The 19,493-nt window shown below is 41.0% G+C and overlaps 1 protein-coding gene across 12 annotated transcripts in view; it reads right to left on the bottom strand.

Annotated features, from left to right (window-relative positions):
* FTO (FTO alpha-ketoglutarate dependent dioxygenase) overlaps window positions 1–19,493 on the bottom strand; it is a 397,366-nt gene that overhangs the window by 91,542 nt on the left and 286,331 nt on the right. For 2 of the 12 annotated variants that reach the window (XM_075940292.1, XM_075940300.1), the window contains one exon: window positions 8,713–8,823. The exons of 9 other annotated variants lie outside the window; for them this stretch is intronic. In XM_075940292.1, the coding sequence (XP_075796407.1) occupies window positions 8,748–8,823 (76 nt within the window). In that variant the 3' untranslated portion in view covers window positions 8,713–8,747. Of the gene's footprint in view, window positions 1–8,712; window positions 8,824–11,618; window positions 15,351–19,493 lie in introns of those variants that run through there. One more of the 12 variants, XM_075940297.1, reaches the window with a different exon arrangement.

The raw sequence follows: 19,493 nt of genomic DNA, 5'->3' as shown, positions 1-19,493 counted from the left end.
CAGTACAAGATAATATAAGGTTGTTCCTAAAGTTAGTGTTATGCTCCTTTGGTAAGAGCGAGGATTTAGAAGAAAGAAAATAATTACCACTTTTGCTATTCTGGTTTTCTGAGTTCTTAACAATAGTATTTATAAAATGTTCTACCTTTACTCCACCCTGCTAAGGCATTCAAGGTTCTGCATACAAAATTAGAACAGAGTAATAATTCACAGTTAGATATCTTTTCACTGGGCAGGGGAGGAAGAAAGGTGTTGGGTGCAGTGGCTGAAAAAAACTCCCAAGCCAAAAGATCTCATGAGAATGTAAACAAGATTTTCCAGGCTTAACACATTTGGATAGTCTGTGACTAATGATATTAAATGAAGGGAACATTAGTGAGATTACCACTGAGAGAAATCAGGGTTGATTTTGATCTTTGAGTATGCCTGCATGAGAACCTTCCAACAGAAGGCCCCATAAAAAAATACAAAGAATTTATTCAAACTTTTGTGGGTGACATTTTTAACTAAATAAAAATGAATTAATCAAAGCATCATAATTATTGCAGCTTTATTCATTCATATAGTCGCCGAGGGAAAATGTGGCATTTAAAACTAAGGGATTGCACTAAAAATAAAATGGCTCAGAATCTTTCCCCAATGCTACAGTAGTGCTTAGATGACAATTATTGCTTTAAAAATCTCAGAGGGGCAGCCGTGTTAGTCTGTAACTAAAAAAGCTTAAGAAACAACAATGGTCCTGATCCTGTACCATCTTAGAATCTGAAGAAGTGGGTTGTGCCCACAAAAGCTCATGATACTATTGATTTTTTTGGATTAATTATTGCTTTGCAATCCAAACCTCTAAAGAGACTGTTACCCACTGCTCTGCCCAAGATCATCCCTGGTGGTTCACCAGTGACCTTCCTTCACTTCAGTGACATTATGTCCTGCTCTTGATAATCATTTATCACTGCATTTATCACCAGGATTCTTCATACAACAGCCTTATAATTCCAGTGAAATCAAGGCTTGAAGACATCAAAGAATCTGACTTCAGGAGTGAATGACTGCACTTTGAAAACCCTTATATGAAAATCACTTACATAATTTCTGACAGCCATTGGAGAACTATGTCCAGACAAAGGGACTAGCTCATACGGGTCATATACATGGGTCAAGCGGGACCTGCAATTGCATGGCTGTCCCAAATCTCTAGAATTGGGTCCCGCATTCTGAAATGCCCATAATTGTAGTTACTTTTAATCCATTCTTGATTAATGGCTTCCTATAACCGTGGAGATAGAAACAAGGAATTTAGCTGGGAAATTAGAAATTGTATTGCCAGATGTTTTTAAATCATTAAAGGACAGTAAAAATAAGATCAGGCAAAGTCTAAATAATGAGAGGCAAAAACTGGAACAAGCTTTAAATGGGAACAGTCACTTGAGAAAATCAGCTTTTCGGTGAAATTCTGACCTCACTCACCTCAACAAGAAAACTCCCAGTGACAACAGTAGAGTCAAAAATGTATTCTTTGGTCTTATGCCTTAGCTCATTAGTCTTACCAGACATATTATACCATGCGCCACAGATACTTCCTTTGCTCCTTTGCAGAAGAAGTTACATGTAAAGAAGCTGCAGCCTACAGAAGTGATCACAATGTTCCTCAAGAAGACAGAAAATTGAAACCAAAACACAAGGAGATTAAAAAGGTTTAAATTCAATAAATAATTAAGACCTCCCCTCCCCCCCGACTACAATTTTGAAAAAATAAAATAAAAAGGAGTTATTTATTAAGGGAATACTGTATATGCATAGTAGCTACTTTTCATCAAAATCGCCATGTGTTCCTAGGAGAAGGTGTTAGCACATTTTTTCTATGTATGGCAGCTGTATTACCATGCTAGAACTTAATGGCTCTGAAGGCACCCTTGCACTCCACTGAGTCAATAATATGCAAATTAAATTGTTCTCAGGTAGGCTTGGATACAGTGCACCATAATAGCTCCAAAGGAACCATTAAGAGTCTTGTGTGCCAATAAACCCAGCAAAGTACAGAACTTTAGACGTAAGAATGACAACCTGCTTGACCTAACCCTCTATATGTAAACTAGCTGGATTTACCCGGCGTTGCTTGGGAAACTGGAGGAACAAAATGTAGAAAAACAGTAGTCCATTACCTTTTTTTGAATGGTAGAAAAGTTGCACTGATTTCTACAGGGATTAAAATATAGGTCCATGTCATCCCCAGAGGGGGTGGAGGGCGATGTGACCCCAGGTAGAGGGGAGGTTACATGTGGGAGGGGCGCCCCAGCTCGCACCTGGGGCTGCAGGTGCCCAAGCCATTGTGCGTGTGGGGATTGGGGCACTGTATGCCGGCGCAGTAAGGGGAAGAGGGAGGAAGGGAAAGAGGGTCGTTTATGTAACTTCGTGGGAGGGAGGGGGTGAGTCCCGGACAGTGCTGGGGGTGGGCATAGGACCTAAGATGGGCAGGGCGGCTCCTGCAGCGCAGCGTGGCGGGTTACTTTTTGATTTTTACAGCTTGAGCTCGGGCCCAAAAGTACCTTAAAACCTTCTCCTGAATGAAAGGTTATCCCATGCAAAGTTTGGTTGCGGTAGCTCTTATAGTGTCCAAGTTATTAGTGCACAAACTTACAAACATTCTCCTTTATATATTAGATACTGCATGGAGCTCAGAACTGTGTGTTATTGTACATATAGTAATAGTGCTTAATAATTGTATAGAACTAGGATATCAAGATAGTTTGCAAACATTAATTAATTAAAATGAAGGTATTTATACCAATGGTACAAGAATGTAAACACGGGCAAAGAGAAGTCAAGTAAGCGACACAGTGGTACAGTTTGACTCAGTCTCCTACAGTAATCATGGAGAACAATTTCAGTATAAAACCAGTGTACCTGGTTTTATGCTATACCCATCTTCCCCCTAATGTATGCTGGGATGAGAAGGGCCATTTTACTCACCAGTACAATGGTCCCCATGGGTACAGCAGGGCCATCCCAAGGGAGAGGCAGAGCCTGGGACACAGGTTCTGAGTTTCTAATCTGCAAGAAGGTGCGCCCTCCTGGTTCTGCGCAGGCCGGGCCGCTACTCTATCCCTTCCCCAACGGCCCACCCTGCCCTGCTTCTTCCCACCCCCACTATGCTCTCACCCTGCCTCTTCCACACTCAGTTCCAGCCCCCAAGCAGACTGTATAATTGTTCCTCTTCCCCTCTCCCCAGCACCTTCTGATGCTACGAATCATCTGACTCATGGTAGGCGGTAGGCACTGGGAGGGAGGGAGAGGTGCTAATCAGCAGGACCCATTGGTAGGTAGGAGGCACTGGGGAGATTCTGCTGCTTGCCTTCCTGTTTGCCTCCTCACCCTGCTTGTCTGCCTGCCCCTTCACAATTTTATGTCCAAGTGCCCAAGTGTCACCTCTGACTGCCAGGGAAAGTCAGAGCACCCCTAACTCAGAGCAGAGATTGAACTGGCCTCTGGAAGCCCCAAGAGAGTACAAAAGCTCCCATATAGCTCCCACCCCAAGACTTGCAATGAGTGCAGATCAGCCACATCCAAGAACATGACTATGTCAAAATGTACATTAAAAACAATGACAGGGAGATTTTCAAAATATCAGACTACCACATTTCATAGGTTTTGAATACCACATTCGTAAATCAGCTATCTCCACCAGCAAATGAAAAGCAACCACTGTCACAGTGCTCTTGAATACCAGATTTGGATTCACTATATAGTTTCACATACATTCCTGAACAGTGTCTTAAGCACCTCTGCCTTTTTTTAAATAGCGACAAAAGAAAAACAATGTATAATTAAGGAGTCTCTGCTGCCCCAGGCACAAAATAGCAATTGAAAAGTTTCTATGGACATACTGAAGAATTCATTCATTCCCTTTCCCATTAAAATCTTGGATTATCTTTTGTATATATTGTTACTAATAATGTATATATTATATACCACAAATGGTTACATAAAAACAACATTTAGAGTCTAAACTAAATGCACAAAGGCTTAAATCTAAATTAAGCCTGGAACTCCCTCCTTAGTCATTATGCAAACTTAGTTCTTGTTTCTTTTGTTCTTTTTTACTGAATTTTTTCCTGAGTCAAATCTTTATTTTATAAAGCAATGAATGGATTTTTTTTTTACTGACTGAAGATGAAAATACAACTGTGGACAGTGGAAAAATATATAATCCTAACTACAGCCAGAGCATCTGACTGTAAAATATATCTACTTAAGTTATGCTTACATTCAACCATTGTCCACGTATGCAGAGACTGAAAAACTTGAAAATACCATTAGATTTTTGACTGCTGTTCACCCAGTGGATATTTTTTAAACCAAGATCACCTTTATTTCACTTTAAAAATAAGGTGATAAGTATCCATTGAAGTTATTCTTTCTGACTCTTTAATCCAGCCAAATTATTTACCTTTAAAATATATTAGCCTGCTGATTCATTTTGAAACACTGATGATCAAGTCTAGTCAAAATTACCATTTTTTGGGGGTGTCTAAGGGTTAAATAATTGCTACCATCGTGATAGGAGTATAGCATGGGCAGGCACTGTCCCTATTGATTTGTAGGCATGTTTCCTCCCTTCTTGTTTGCTTGGGATAGATAAGCCAGTAACTGTACAAAAAAGATGTAACTTTTAATGAATGCTCACTGTGTGTGTTAAACAAATAGTATCTCCCTACACCCTTATCCGTTCCCATTCACTCTGAAGTATATATTCAGGAAAATGTATCCTTTTCCCCTTGTAAGTTGCTGATTTAACAAGTTTTGTGATGTGACAATTGCTTAAATCAACTAAATAACTGTTAACAGTAAACAGGGGCGGGTATAATTATATTAATCACATGGTTATGATTATGCATTATATGGGTGTTCACATTACTAAATTAGGGCTTAAGGGGTGATGTAATTGATAAGTGTATTTACATACTAATTAAGATAAAAAGGTGAACCTGTGGTTAATTTGTTGCTCACTCAGTTCCCAAGGTTGGGTGGGGAAGGGGTCCGAAACAGAATTATCTGCAATAAAGAAGCATGTTTACTCTGTCTGCCATTGGGTCGCCAGTTCTTTCCTAACACCAGTGAAAATAAATTTGTTATTCTTCATTTTGCACATCAAAGAAGAAACAGCCTGTCTTGATAAATGAAGCAATTGGTTAGATCAGTTTTTCCCAATTTTATTTGGCCATGGAACCCCCTTTAAACTTGTTTTGCGGAATCCCTAATAACAGTCTTATATATGGAGCTGAAAAAGTAGTCCACAAATAAGTAAGGTTAATGCTAAACAAGTTCATGAGATCAACATTTAGTTTAATTGCACATATTTAAAAAGAAAAATCACATTTAATGTGTACAAAGATACTATTAACTTGTTGTATTATCACCATCAACCTAAGCATTACTGTTATGTAGTGTAGATATGTAGATTAATCATAGTCAATTTATATTTGTCATGGTTAAATTTTTAAATACAAGAAATCACATGACTATACTGAAGTAACGTATTCGTGAGAACACTGCCTGCGCACTCCCATACAAGAAACTGGTTTGACAGCTGAAGCTTTGACTTTGTCTGACGCAGCACTAGTATATTCGTATTCAGTTACCCACGTGATTCACGCTCCCTGACAGTGAGTACGGGGATTTACAGTGGTATATAACAGGCGATCGCACCATTGACCGCGCATGCAGTGCTGAGCAGTGACATCATCATCCCCACTCTCTGGCTAAGCTGGCATTACACAAAGACACTTATTGTGGCAAACATAAATGAAAATTGTTTACAATCAAATTCATAAATGCTTAAATATTAATTATTTTTTTAAATAATAAAATGTTATTGTAATGGAATTTTCTCGCAGAACCCTTATTTTCACTTTGTGGAACCCCGAGGTTCTGCCACCATTTGGGAAACAATGGGTTAGATAATTGTGGCCAAAGACCCAATTTCTGATGTCTTTCATATGTATGCATAACTAGAGCAAACTGATTTTTTGGTATAGTTGCAGAGCCAAAAAAAATCTTTGTCATGGTGCCCCAAAACAGATTTTTTTTCTTCATGAAATGAAAAACTGAAAAAAAAATTTGGTAGTGTGGACGCATCAGTTAGAGAATTCAGCATATGCAGCTAAAGCCAATATAAAGTCCTAGTGTCCACCAGTCCAAAATGTTTTGTTTTAGAAGAGTCACCTGAAATCATTATCAGAATACACATGACTGTACAATTACAAATAATTACATTTGAAACATAAACAAAGTCTCCCCACTTTTTCTTAAACCTGCCAAAACCTGAGGTCAGGTTTCTTTGTTTCTTCTACAACAACTGATGAACCTCAAATATCTTAAACAAGGCCAGGAGCCTTGCCATATTAGGTGTGAGGCATAGCTTCATCTCATGTAGTGAATACCACAACTTCAAAGTAAGATCTCAGTAAGTACCACAAATGAGGGAAGATGTTTCCATTTTAAAAAATTGTTCTTACCCATAATTTTTAAGTTGGATTGGACATTTAACTTTTTCTTTCTTTTGGTATTTATTTTAAAAGCATTTTACTTATCCTTTAAAATGCTGCTGTCAGTATTTTATTGGTATGTGAGGTGATCCGCACCTCTGCAGAAATTTTTCTAAAGTGTTTCGGAATCCTTTGGGATTAAAGGTACTATATAAATGTAAAATGATATTTTTGTAAAAAATAACAAAATCATGACTCCATAATGGCTACACACGTGAGGCGAGGGGCTACACAGGAAGATGATTTTTTTTTGTATAACTTACCACTTTGCCTCCGTTTGGCAAGGGAACTTTTACTTCAGATCCATAAACCTTTTAACCCAAGGGTTTCAAATGGAAAAACTCTGACAGACCACTTATTAAGTGTTACTATACTTCCTGGTTATAGACGTTTAGTTTTGTATCGAGAAAGGTAAATGTTTATTACAAAATCTGTTTAAAAATTAAAGTATATTTTGGTTTTAAAATGTGTGATATAAAATGTTTAATGTAGTTGGGAAATTCAACAGCTTTACATTTTATTCTTTTGTTTCAAATGATGTAAAAATTCTATCATTGATGTGCTTTTATGCAAGCTGTCTTTGCAGCACACCTTTTAACCTTTCAGCACTCAAAAGCGGAGCCCAAACAGCTAAATTGTGGAAAAAGTAAATGAAAATGGAACACATAATAAATTAAAGATTTGGAAAACTGTTGTAATAAGTGCTTTGAGGTAAGTCTCCTCTAGCATAGGAGTATTGTTTAGTGTACTTGAGCAATATGTCTGCTATTTAAGACCACTGTGGACTGAGAAACTTTCCCTATTGTTTACATATAGGCAAACTCTTTCCAAGAATAAGTTTTAAAATATGATGTTATGCCAGAATGAAAAACAAAGTACATACTTTTCACACAGGCCTGGTCTGCGCTTAACATTAGATTGACCTAGCAGTGAACAATTTCATGCCCTGAGAGCTATGGTTATTTCCATCTAGCCACCACTATAGACTCAATTAGATTAATGGAAAAATTTTAGCCATCTCTCAGAGTGGATTCTCTACATCAATGGTAAACCCCTGCTGTTGAAGTAGGAAATTTCTACACAACAGTTGTGCTGCTGTAATGGCAGTAGCATAGACATATCCTTAGCTACATGCACTTGACATAAATGGGAATTGTATATAAATAACCAATGGCAGAATGTGATCTTATTTTTTCTGTCATGCTCATTGATAGGAATATATTCATACTAACTTCAGACCATATAAATTACTGGATAACTTCCTAATTAGCTGTAGGGTAAGCTATGCTATGGCTCCTTTGTTGGGATCCATTAGTGCAAAAGGACCATAAGCCTAGCAGATCCATCTAGCTGAAAATCCCTTCTTCAGAGAGCATCATGGAACAGAACAAGCCGAGGAATGGAGGAATTGTAAATAGTTCCTTGGCATGATCCCTTTTTCAGCTGCAATGAACACACGGATGATTCACAACTGAGAATATGGCCCAAAGTCTGTAACTTTGCTTACAGTGAACCTGAACCTAAGTCTTTTGGTGTCTTTTATTAGTCTCACAGAATCATAAACATGTCTTGATAATCCCATGCAAAATATGACTAACTCTCTGGTATCAGCAGATCCTACTGAAAAGTTTTACACAATTATGTAATTATGAAGGACCAGCTGAGGGTCAGCTACTTTGCAATAAAGTGAAAAAGGACTTTATGTAGAAATAGGCATCTGAACGCTAAAGCGGGTGGAGTGGGGTTAGTATAAATAATAAACTGTTCATGTTGGTACCATCTCAAGAAACTGGTCAAAATAGCTAGAAAAACATGAAGAATTCTCATGATGATAATAAACCCATGAAAATAAAACTATTTCTGAGTCTCTGAGTTTTTCCGTACGTATTATGTCTGACTGTCTCATTTCATCAAGCAAATGAAAGGGAAAAGAGGAGAGTCAGGATGAAATTTATTCTTCTAGCAACATAACTTGGAAGGCCATTTGATATTTTTGGAAGACAAGAAGTGGTTGTGGTTTTGCATATTCTCCAGTGTTCTCTTTAACCTCAACATCTAGCAATTTAGGTCCCAATCCTGCAAATATCCTTCAACCCTGTGCACATGAATAGTCCTACTACACTCAAAGGAATTGCTTACATGCATAAATATGTACATTTAAACTTACTTCAGAGTGGGAGGGGTTGACTAGATCAGTGTTTCTCAACCAAGGGTCCGGGGCCTCCTGAAGAGCCTTGGGCAGGGTTCATGAAGTCCACCAAACAGGGCTGGCATTAGACTTGATGGGGTGAAAGGCAGAAAGGAGATGCTCAACCACAAAGGGCTAAAGCAGGGATGGGCAATAATTTTCACTTAATGAATTTTGGTAGGTGGTCATGGGCTGGGTCCACCTCCCCCCCCCCCCCCAGAAGGAGCGGGGTCTGGACTAGCCTCCTCCCAGGGTTGTCTGGGTCCACAAGCTTTGAATTAAAACACAGAAAAGGGCTCCCACTCCCAGCCCTGCCACTACCATATTGCCTGGCAGCCTCCTGGGTTTACTGCAGCTATTTAAAAGACTCATGGCTCTGGCTCACGTCAGGGTAGAGGAGCCATGAGCCCTTTTAGGATCCTCTGCCTGTGCCACCTCCTGGAAATTCTGTGGCACAGGCCACAGGATATAAATAGAAAGTGGCCAGATGCAGTCTGCAGGCCGGATCTAAGTGTTAGGTGGGCCGGGTCTGGCCTCCAGGCAACATTCCTTGCCTCGCCCTGGGCTAAAACATGGCGTCTCAACCTTGCTATACAGGGCTTAAACCAAATCCTGAGCAATTTAGCATTAGGAGGCCCTAGGCAACTGCCTTGCTTGCCACCCCCTCATGCTGGCTCAGGGATGCTGAGAGCCATTAAACTGAACTGAATACACTGTATATATGGAAACCACTTCAAGCCAGGGGATGCTGCAGCATCCCCGCACTCTGGATCCAGCACCTCTGTCATAGCTTTTATATGCAGAAAAACAGTTGTTGTGGGCCATGGAGTTTTTATGGCAGATTAGTGAGGCCTCACAAAGAAAAAGAGGATCCCTTCCAGCCCTACATTTCTAAGAGTCTATGTACATGAGCGTTTGTGGATTGGGGACTTAGTTTTCCATTGTTTTTCCTTCCTCCACTAGCTCAATTCCCTACCCCTAAAACCAGAAATTTTTAGTTGATGTCTAAAAATTGCAATAGGAAAAACACACAAATAATCAACAAGGGTAGGAAAAACATAAACATTATAGAATCATTTGGGTTCAAAAGGCACTGTAGATGATTGTCTATCTCCCTGCATGTTATAATTATCAATGTACACAGTTCCTAAAACTAGATGGGAAAACATGCTTTAGGTGTCATTTGACAAATGATAACAAACATAGATCAAACTGAAGCAAGCAAATTGGCAGGCAAAAAGTGAGTGACAGAATTGCCCTAGGGATTGCACAGGTGTTACAGGCATGACCACGTGAACAGAAATGTGCACATGCTGTCATACAGAACACCTTTGTACCAAGAAGGGTTGCTTTTTTTTAATCTCCTTACTCCTAAAACTGTCAAATCAAATACATTTTTAGAAGCACAAAGAAAAATGAAATGACTCATTTCTATTTAATAGTTTGATATGTTAACTAGCAAGAGGAGAAAAAAGAAACAATGAATTAAATATGCACAGGCTGCCTGTTCTTAATGTCTCCCGTAAATCCTTGATCTATGATAATCTCATGTTATTGTAGTGATAGTACAGGACTATCATTCATCTCACATATAAGCGAGGTATTCTTGCATGTCGTTCTAGATGTTATCAAAAAGAAAATGAAGTCAGAGGTGGCAGTCAAGACAGCAGGATTTAGAATGAGTACAGAACCCCCAAATAGGATTTTTTTTAAAACTTGAGAAATTTGATGGAGGAGGCCAGGAAATTTAATCAGTCACTTTACATAAACAGTACTTCATTGATATCAGAAAGCTTTCCTTGTGCAAATATGTACAGGCATCTCATGTGGATTTCCCTGTTTCATTCATTAGGGTAGTGGAGAACTTGCAAAGAAATCATCAGCAGTTCAATGCACAATTTAAACAGAGCGGATGGCTATTGAAAAGGATACCTCTTTATTGTCCCTTTAAATATTTCTGGAGAGATGGGATCGAGAACAGCAGTAGATATCTCAGACATGAGTCTGTTGACAAAATATGAAAAACAATCCTGTGGTGGCAAAGTCAATGTAATTCTCATCACCGCCACAGAAAAAGGACTGAGATGTTTTACCTGTGGTGTGAATATAAATAATATTCACTTTGGTTTTTAAGAGAGTAGCGGCAGGCAAAATGTAAAAATTCCTAAAAAAGCAAAAGTCAGAATCACTCCCATGTACCTTTCAATTAGGAAGAATATGCCCCAGGATTTTGGTGGCCCTTTGTGTAGGTCCTCCCTAAGGATGTAAAAGACTGGTTGACTAGTCGACTATCCGATAAGCATTTGCTTATCAGATAGTATTTTGACTAGTCGATATCCTCTCCCTTTGCTGTCTCTATGATATAGAGGCAGCAAAGTAGGGTGGGGGAGGAGTACTTCAAAGTGGCAGTGCTTTTCAAAGGGACAGCCGTGGATCAGCTGTGCCTGTGCTGCCTGTGCACCTCCACGGCTGCCCCTTTGAAACTGTTGCCTCCGCCCATTTTAAAGGGGCAGTGGAGCCCGGGGTCAGCTGGGGACTTCCCAGCTGACCCTGAGTTCCCTGCAGCACTTCCCAGCTGACCCTGGGTTCTGGGGAAGTACCGTGCAGAATATGGGGTCAGCTGGGGAGTCTCCAGCTGACCCGGTTCTCCTAGGGCCATGGTTCCCAACACGGTGCCCGCGGGCGCCATGGCGCCCGCGGGGGCATTTCCATGCGCCCGCCAGGTGCTCAGTGCTGGCCTGGCACCGGGCGCATGGTGGGGGGAGCGCCGGCCCCGGGCGCGCGGCGCTGGGCGGGGGGAGCACCGGCCCCGGGCGCGCGGCGCATGGTGGGGGGAGCGCCGGCCCCGGGCGCGCGGCGCTTGGCGGGGGGAGCGCCGGCCCCGGGCGCGTGGTGCTTGGCGGGGGGAGCGCCGGCCCCGGGCATGCAGCTATGGGGGAGGGCCGCCCCCGGGCATGCGGCTATGGGAGGGGGCCGCCCCCGGGGCGCAAGTGTCCCCGCCCCCTGGCTCCCGGCGGGCGAACGGCCACGCCCCCTGGCGCCCGACAACCTTGAAAGGTTGGGAACCACTGTCCTAGGGGCATGCTGTGTAGCATGGAGCCTGAAGTCAGCGGGGGACTGAGTTCCTCACTGACCCCGGTCTTCATGGCTTTGACATTTCACAATAAGCAGCACCTTATTTCAAAATAATGGGCTTGGTAGTGTGGATGCTCTGCTTATAAATCCAACCTATGGGAGGCTATGTTGAAATAAAGCCTTGGTGTAGACCACGGCTGAGAGTACTGATACAGCAGCTGTCCTTTTAACTATATCTCTAATCAATTAAGAAAACTTTTCGGGTGCATATACATTGCACCGTTACTTCAAGATAACTAGCATTATTTTGAAATAAAAATGTGAACGTCTACACAGTCATTCTGTTATTTTGAAATAATTTCAAAATAACGGATGGCTTATACCAAAATCTGTAAACCTCATTCTATGAGGAATAATGCCTATTCTGAAATAGCTATTTCAAAATAGGGCATGTGTAGATGATCCAATGCTGGTATTTTGAAATAGCACCTCACGAGGGCTTTTCTAAGTTATTCCTCTCCAGTGCATTCTGGCGTTCTAAATCGAGATAGCACATCTACATTAGGGAAGCCTACCTCAGACTAATTTTGAGGCTTCCCTGCAATGTAGATGTGCTATTTCGACATAAGCTGTTTTGGAATAACTATTCCAGAATAGCTTATTTTGAAATAAGCGGGCAATGTAGACATACCCTTAGATAAAAGAGGTGTGTTATTAAATCTGTTATGTATCCAATCCATTTCAGGGTGGCTAGGAGAGAATCCAAAGGGTACAGCTTCTGCATCCTGCTCCTACAGTTTTAACGTCCATATAGTGGTTCTCAAACCTCATTTTAATGGCGTCACCATGGCTGGCATTAAACTTGTTCGGGCCTGGGGTTGAAGCTCAAGTCAAAGCCCCCAACCCAGGCCTGAACCCCAGGCCGAAGTGCTTCTTGCCTGGGGCTGAAGCCAAGCCTTTGTCTCTGTTATCCCCACCCCACCTATCTGGTTCTGAAAGTTGGGCTCAAGGATTGTGTCCTAATTTTTGTTGTCAGAAGAGAGTTGCGGTCCAATGAGGCTTGAGAACTACTCCAGCATAAAGCCTGTGTGGCGGACTGAAGTGGGACTCAAGTTACACATAGTCCTTAGACATTGCACAGGGTTGTAATGAGAGAAGGAATATATACTGGGGCAGTGTATGAATATGGGCCCATACGGGCATTTCTTCTGTAGCACAGATATATGACCAAAAGGGAAAGCGCCTGAATTTGGACATTTTGCTTCATGTTTTTTTTCCTCCTACACTGAGACAGGACTCTACTTACAACACATCAATTTTATCCTTCATTTTCCCACTCTAATCTATTATTGACTACAATGTACCAAACTTGCACTTGCAGTCTAACCCACTATTACAGCATCTTGTATCAGTACTTTAAACATTGCTTAACAAGAAAAATATGTCAATATACAATGAAAGCTTTCATTTATGCTTTCAAATTGAACTGCTGCGAGCTATGCTGTAAATTACCCCAAGAATGTATAACTAGGCAAAATTGAGAACAAATTTTAGTGACATCAGACGTGACTGGATTCATAATTAGTAACGCTTAACAATATATTAAGTTTATCTCCTTTCTATCCCAGTGACCCTTTCAGCTCTGAGCAAAGCTTGCATATGTTGCCATAAATCATGTCTCTGATTTGTCAACAAGCCCTGAGTACCTCTGTTAGTTAAGAAAATTATAGAGCGAACTCCTTGTTCAAAAACGTGTTGATAATGCACTACAGGGTGGGCAGGAATAGTTTGTCTCAACTATGGTCCACCCAATTAGTCCAGAAACTGCAAAAGGACTTTTAAGTATTATATGTGCAAAGATCCTTTGCTGTAATATCTGATGCTACTGCCTAGTGGGGCCATGCCAAACAGATCAAAACCAGGTACTAATGCCAAGTTAGCACTCTGCCTAAAGCAACTGTCAGCTAATGATAGATTAGACAAATCTGATTGCTCTATCAAAACATTCATCTCAAATCTTGATTAGTAAACCTATTGAATTATGATTAATTCACAAGAGTGCTACTGACAGATAAGGTACTTTATCTGACAATGTGTAGTAGTTGCTTTGCCTGAAGCAAAAAAGCTCTGAAGTTGGTAAAATAAACAGTATCAACTACAACACACTGAGAAGGATAATGAAGCTACATGCACCTTTTAATTTAATAAAGGGCTAATCTGTGAGAACCTGGCCTCAGACACAAAAACAACAGGAAATGGAGAAGAAGGGCAAGGAAAGCATCAAAGTGTGTGCTGGAAGGGAGAGAAAACACTGTATCAACACTAAGAAGAAAAACTGAAGTGCTGTTGAGAGCATAGATCTTACTGCATAGGAATCTGCTTGTGGATGCTTGTGTGGACTTGAATGGAATTCACTATTGGTGTCATTGTCCACATGGACAAGACTGGGAACAAAGTAAGGTTTTCAAAATCAGAGATGGGCCTGAAACAAAACTCCAAAAATTGAACATCTGCATATTTTGAAGAAGTTCAGACCCAAACTGAATTTGGCACCTGGCATTTATCTTAATGGCAGTACCATGCACTTTGGGGAAATTCAGCTTCTCAGATGAAAACATGTGTCTAGACATTATCTTTGTTTAAAATGAAGCATCTTGACTTTATTGTTTCTTTTAGTTTTATTAGTCAGAATCATAACAACACAGATTAGACATTTTCTTGCTAGTAGATGATTTTATCTAATTTGGACAGCCTCATGACAATGGGGAAAAACTTTCTAGAGAATTTTCATTCATATGCTTCTACACAAAGAGATCCTAGTGTCTCTGGGTATTATAAAATTATAAAGTATATGCAATGTATAATTATAAATGATACATTACAGTATTTTAAAATAGAAATATTACTTTTTATTAGTTTAGTTTTTTGTGGTATCTTCATTTAGTAGCAAAGGGAATAGATCCTTACAATTAGAAAAAAATCTTGGATTAAAAAAATACATAGACATGAGATTATCATAAATATTTTAATGAATTTTGGCCAAGCCAAAAGTAAGAGGTACTTCATTTTAAGGGTAAGGCTAAAGTGAATTCTTTCTATTTCTATTCTATTTCTACTTCTATTACTTAACTTCCCTAGCTGATTTCTGAATACTTGTAAAGCTACAGGTTATTAGAGAGCACAAAATTATTTCCACACACACCACATCAATAAGAAATAGGTACTGTAAAATTGAACTGTAATTTAGTGTAGACTCCCACCATCTCAAAATCATTTGTAAAGCTATAAGAAGGCATTTATTAGTTTATCATGACCTAACAATTTAACAAAAGGCTAATGCAGTGTAATCATGTTTTTTGACTAATATTAACTTTTCTTTCTTTCTTTCTTTCTTTCTTTCTTTCTTTCTTTCTTTCTTTCTTTCTTTCTTTCTTTCTTTCTTTCTTTCTTTCTTTCTTTCTTCTCTGTTAATCAATTGTGAACTGTAGATGAGGGTCAAGGAAACCTACTTTCTTCTTTGATAACCTCCAATGCTTCCACTCCTGGGGATAAAAATGCTTTAAATGGAGTTATATTCCAGGAAAATCAATATATGATTACTGCAAAGATTTGTATCGATTGTCCTGTTGCATTGCAAAGATGCTAAAGAAAAATTGCACCGTACATTTCCCTTCCTTTTCTACTTCAAAGAACTTGAAGCAAATTTGGGCAAGCAAAAAGTGTTGGGAACTTTATTTTCTTCCTTCAATCCAGCCACTTAAATGTTTACTCTCAAATGGTTTTATTTCTAAAGGTAACTATTTTTTAATGCCTGACATCAGACTGAGGTCTTCAGAAACAACTACACTGCTGTAACTATGGCGTTTCTAATAAATAACAGCATTACCATTGTACGTGTCCAAAAGTAAAAATTGCACTCTGTTTCCATCTCTTTAACTGTATGTGTTCACACTCCTTCCTAATGCTGTTTATTTAAGTTCTAATTCTGCCGACAGCATTTAATGGCAAATGTTCCACTGGTTTCAGAAACAGGGCCTCTGTACCTGCTCCTGTTCCCATGGAAATCAATGGAAAGTTTCCCATTGACTTAAACAGCAATTGGATTAGATCCTTTTTTTCCTGTTGGGCCACGTGTGGCCTTGGACCACCCCTCCTGGAGGCTGAAGGGAGAGCCAGGCCTGCCGCAGCCTTGGCCTTCTTCCCCCACCCCTGGCAGCTGGGGGAGGGAGGGGACAAGAGCTTGAGCCTGAGTGGCCTTGGAGGGCGGGACTAGCCAGCGGCTGGGGGGCAGGACTAGCCAGGGAGGCCTCACCCCAGGCCTTCCCCAGCTGAGAGGGGGAAGTTGGTGAGTATAGCAGGCAGGTGGCGTGGCCCCGAATATTAGGTTATGATTTTTTAGTAAAACTCTGACAGATCATTGGCAATAAAGAAAAATTCATGGTCCATGATTTGTCCATGATTTATACCATAAAATTTAGTGGGGGGCATTGCTGGGAGAGGGATGACTCACTACTAGTAGAGGTGTCCCATGGGTTCCACTGCTGGATGGGGTTGGCCCTGGGTGAACCAGCACCATCAGCATCAGCTGCCAGGGTCTGCTGGGAAGTGGCTGTTCATCTGCCCCTGAGGCTGCTGCTCCAGCTGCCCTGGACTGTTGCTGAGGGTCACCTCTTTGCCACTGAACCAGTGCTGGGGCCACATCACCCCCTGTAACTGGCCCTGCAACAGGCTGTGGAGCCACCCAAGTGGCTAGCTGCGGGTTGCTCCAACTGTGGCCGGAGTGGCTGTCCCCGAGGCCATCTGAGCAGCTGGCTTTGGGGCAGCTGCTTGGGCAACCCCGAGATTAGTCACACTAGCCACTGCAGAAGTCATGGAGGTCAAGGAAAGTCATAGAATCCATGACTTCCACAAACTCCCAGGACAGACACAGTGCCCTAACAATAATACATAGCCTATGCATTTAATATAAAGGACTCTGAAGATATTTAAACTTAATTTAAGAAGATTATCCAAGCATATTCCAAGTCATATCTGTCACACCGTTAATTCATTGTATTGTGTTTCACTGAATGAAGTCCACTGCTAAAAAACATGGAGTATCTGACATAGTGTCGCTGAAACAAAATACAGGACTATGTAGCACTTTAAAGACTAACAAGATGGTTTATTAGGTGATCTTGTTAGTCTTTAAAGTGCTACAAAGTCCTGTATTTTGTTTCTGCTACACCAGACTAACACGGCTACATTTCTATCACTATTTGACATAGTGTCATTATTTATAAAGAACCTCGGGTTCTTACTATCACCACCAGTGGGAAGTGTCACAAAAAATAGGATATACAGGTTGAACCTCTTTAGTCCAGCATCTTCAGGACCTGACTGGTGCTGAATCAGAGAATTTGCCAGACCATAGGAGGTCAATATTGTCTAGCAGCATTACCAACACTTCCACTGCTTAGTGGGCTCTCAGAAGACTTTTTGGGGGTAAATTAGAGCTAAATAACAGCACAGAACATTGAGAGCCAGTACGGGTGGCTGTAAACAAACTTTATGGGACGATGGAAAGCTTGGTCACACCCATGATAACTGGACATCTAGCCAACTAAAATCATGCCAGATCATGGATGTTGTCATACCGGAGCGTGCTGGACTAGAGAGGTTCAACCTCTACAAGCCAGTATCAACTAAAACTTGGATTGGGCTTTTAAGAACAAATCTGGGAGTTGTCTTGTGGTATTTTAACAGGTTTTATGTCCCCCCGCCTTTGGGGTTCTATATTTTAATTATCTCTCTCTCTCTCTCTCTATATATATATATATTGTCTTTTAACACATTTTGTAAGCCACCTCGAAAATTTTAAATAGAGAGGTGGGGTAAAAATATGTCATATAAATAAATAAATAAATAAATAAATAAATAAATAAATAAAGCGTGGAACCCTTTATACTACCTGGCCACTTCTTTTAACTTATCTAGTGGGAGATGATAAAGAGTGGAAATTAGTTTTTTGTTGCTGAGTTGGAATTTACATTATTATTGGGTGAAAGGGGGGCTGGAGGAAGGGGGGCAGAAAGCAGAGCTGGCGGGGGGGAGGTGCAGCCTCTGGCCGCACCCGGAGTCCAACAGGCCGCGCCCCCGGCAGGCACTCCCTCTAGTTGCTAGTAGAAGCCGGGAGGGGTCGGGGGGAGTGGCTTTCAGCCTGGCTTCTGCATGCACCCAGAGGCTCCCAGCTGGGAGACGGGGCTGTGACTGGCACTGGGAGCCTCTGGTTGTGGGCAGAAGCCGGGTGGGGAGAGTGGCTGGGAGTCCCAGCCACTGCCCCCACCCCGCCTGGCTTAGGCACGCAACCACAGGGCTCCCACCGCCAATCGCACCCCGCCTCCCAGTTGCTTCTTCGCCCCCACCAGGCTTCCATTGGGTGCCCAGATGGAAATTCAGAAAATACCGGACATGTGCAGTGGTGTGTGGACACTGCACATGTCCGGTATTTTCTGAATTTTTCTACTGGACAAAGGGTGCAAATACCAGGCTGGCTGGTAGAAAACCGGACACCTGGCAACCCATACACAAACACAGCCACATCATTGAACTGGTTGCGGTGGAGGTAATGGGGGGACAGATTTTCTCTCTGCCCTTTCCCCCTCATTTGTGAGACATGGGCATAGAGTGGTACTGAAAGAAATAGCACCACAAGCAGTGAGGCCTTATGACCCAGTTCACCCTTGTAATGGTGCAATCTGGCCTGTTGCTAGTAGTACATAGGCAAGATAGCAAAAGAGTTTTTGTGAAGAAATTCAAGCAGCACAAACCAATTTGTGCCTTCAAAGGAGTGTGCAATTCCAGAGTGAGAGCTGTGCAGGCATATCTGACAGCAGAATTTGGCCTCTTTCTGAAAATGCAGGGTGCGCACACCACCAAATAAAATTAATAGGTATCATATGGCAGTGAGCAGATAATTATTTATGCATTGTGCTTAAACTGAAGATTTACAGGAGACAAAGGAGACTAGATAGTGTGACTATCACTGGTCAGAATATTCCTGTATTCAGAAAAGGATGCCCTGGATAAAACCAGCATGGGTTTATATTTTTTAAAAAACTTATTTTCTACTAAGAAGTGAACAAAACAAGTATTGCTCTAAATGTCTATTCTACATCTGGAATGACTGGCTGTCAAAAACATTCCTGAGATTTATAGAACGCTTTTGCTAGAAGAAATGTTTTTGGACTGTAATTCCCAAGTTGTGTATTTTGCCAAGTTATGTCACACAGTATATTGCTATGAAGAAAAAAAATTCATCAACTGCAAAGGGAAATATTTTCCTCCATTATCTCTCTCTCTAAAAATGGCATTTTCCATCAAAATTGAAAGCCTGCCAACAATTATGCATATTTACCTCCGTACTGCAACACAACATTCACTTTCAATCATACAATTTAAAATTACATTTTTTTAAATAGAAGGATGTTATGAACTTCTGAAGTCCAGCCGACTACCTTGGCAGCCATATATGGCAGTTCTAGATGAGAAATCTGGGGTTTGGAGCAAGTGTGGAATTCCTGCACCACAGGTAGGTAAAGACCAATGCCATATATTAAAAGAAACCATTTGGTTGTGAACTACATTGCTGTCTTAGCATCTCTTCCCCGTACACTGCATTCCCATGAGCTATTATTGGAAAGCAG

The sequence above is a fragment of the Pelodiscus sinensis genome, chromosome 12, assembly GCF_049634645.1.
Source record: "Pelodiscus sinensis isolate JC-2024 chromosome 12, ASM4963464v1, whole genome shotgun sequence".
Lineage (NCBI taxonomy): Eukaryota > Metazoa > Chordata > Testudines > Trionychidae > Pelodiscus > Pelodiscus sinensis.
This window is presented reverse-complemented; position numbering and strand designations above follow the sequence as displayed.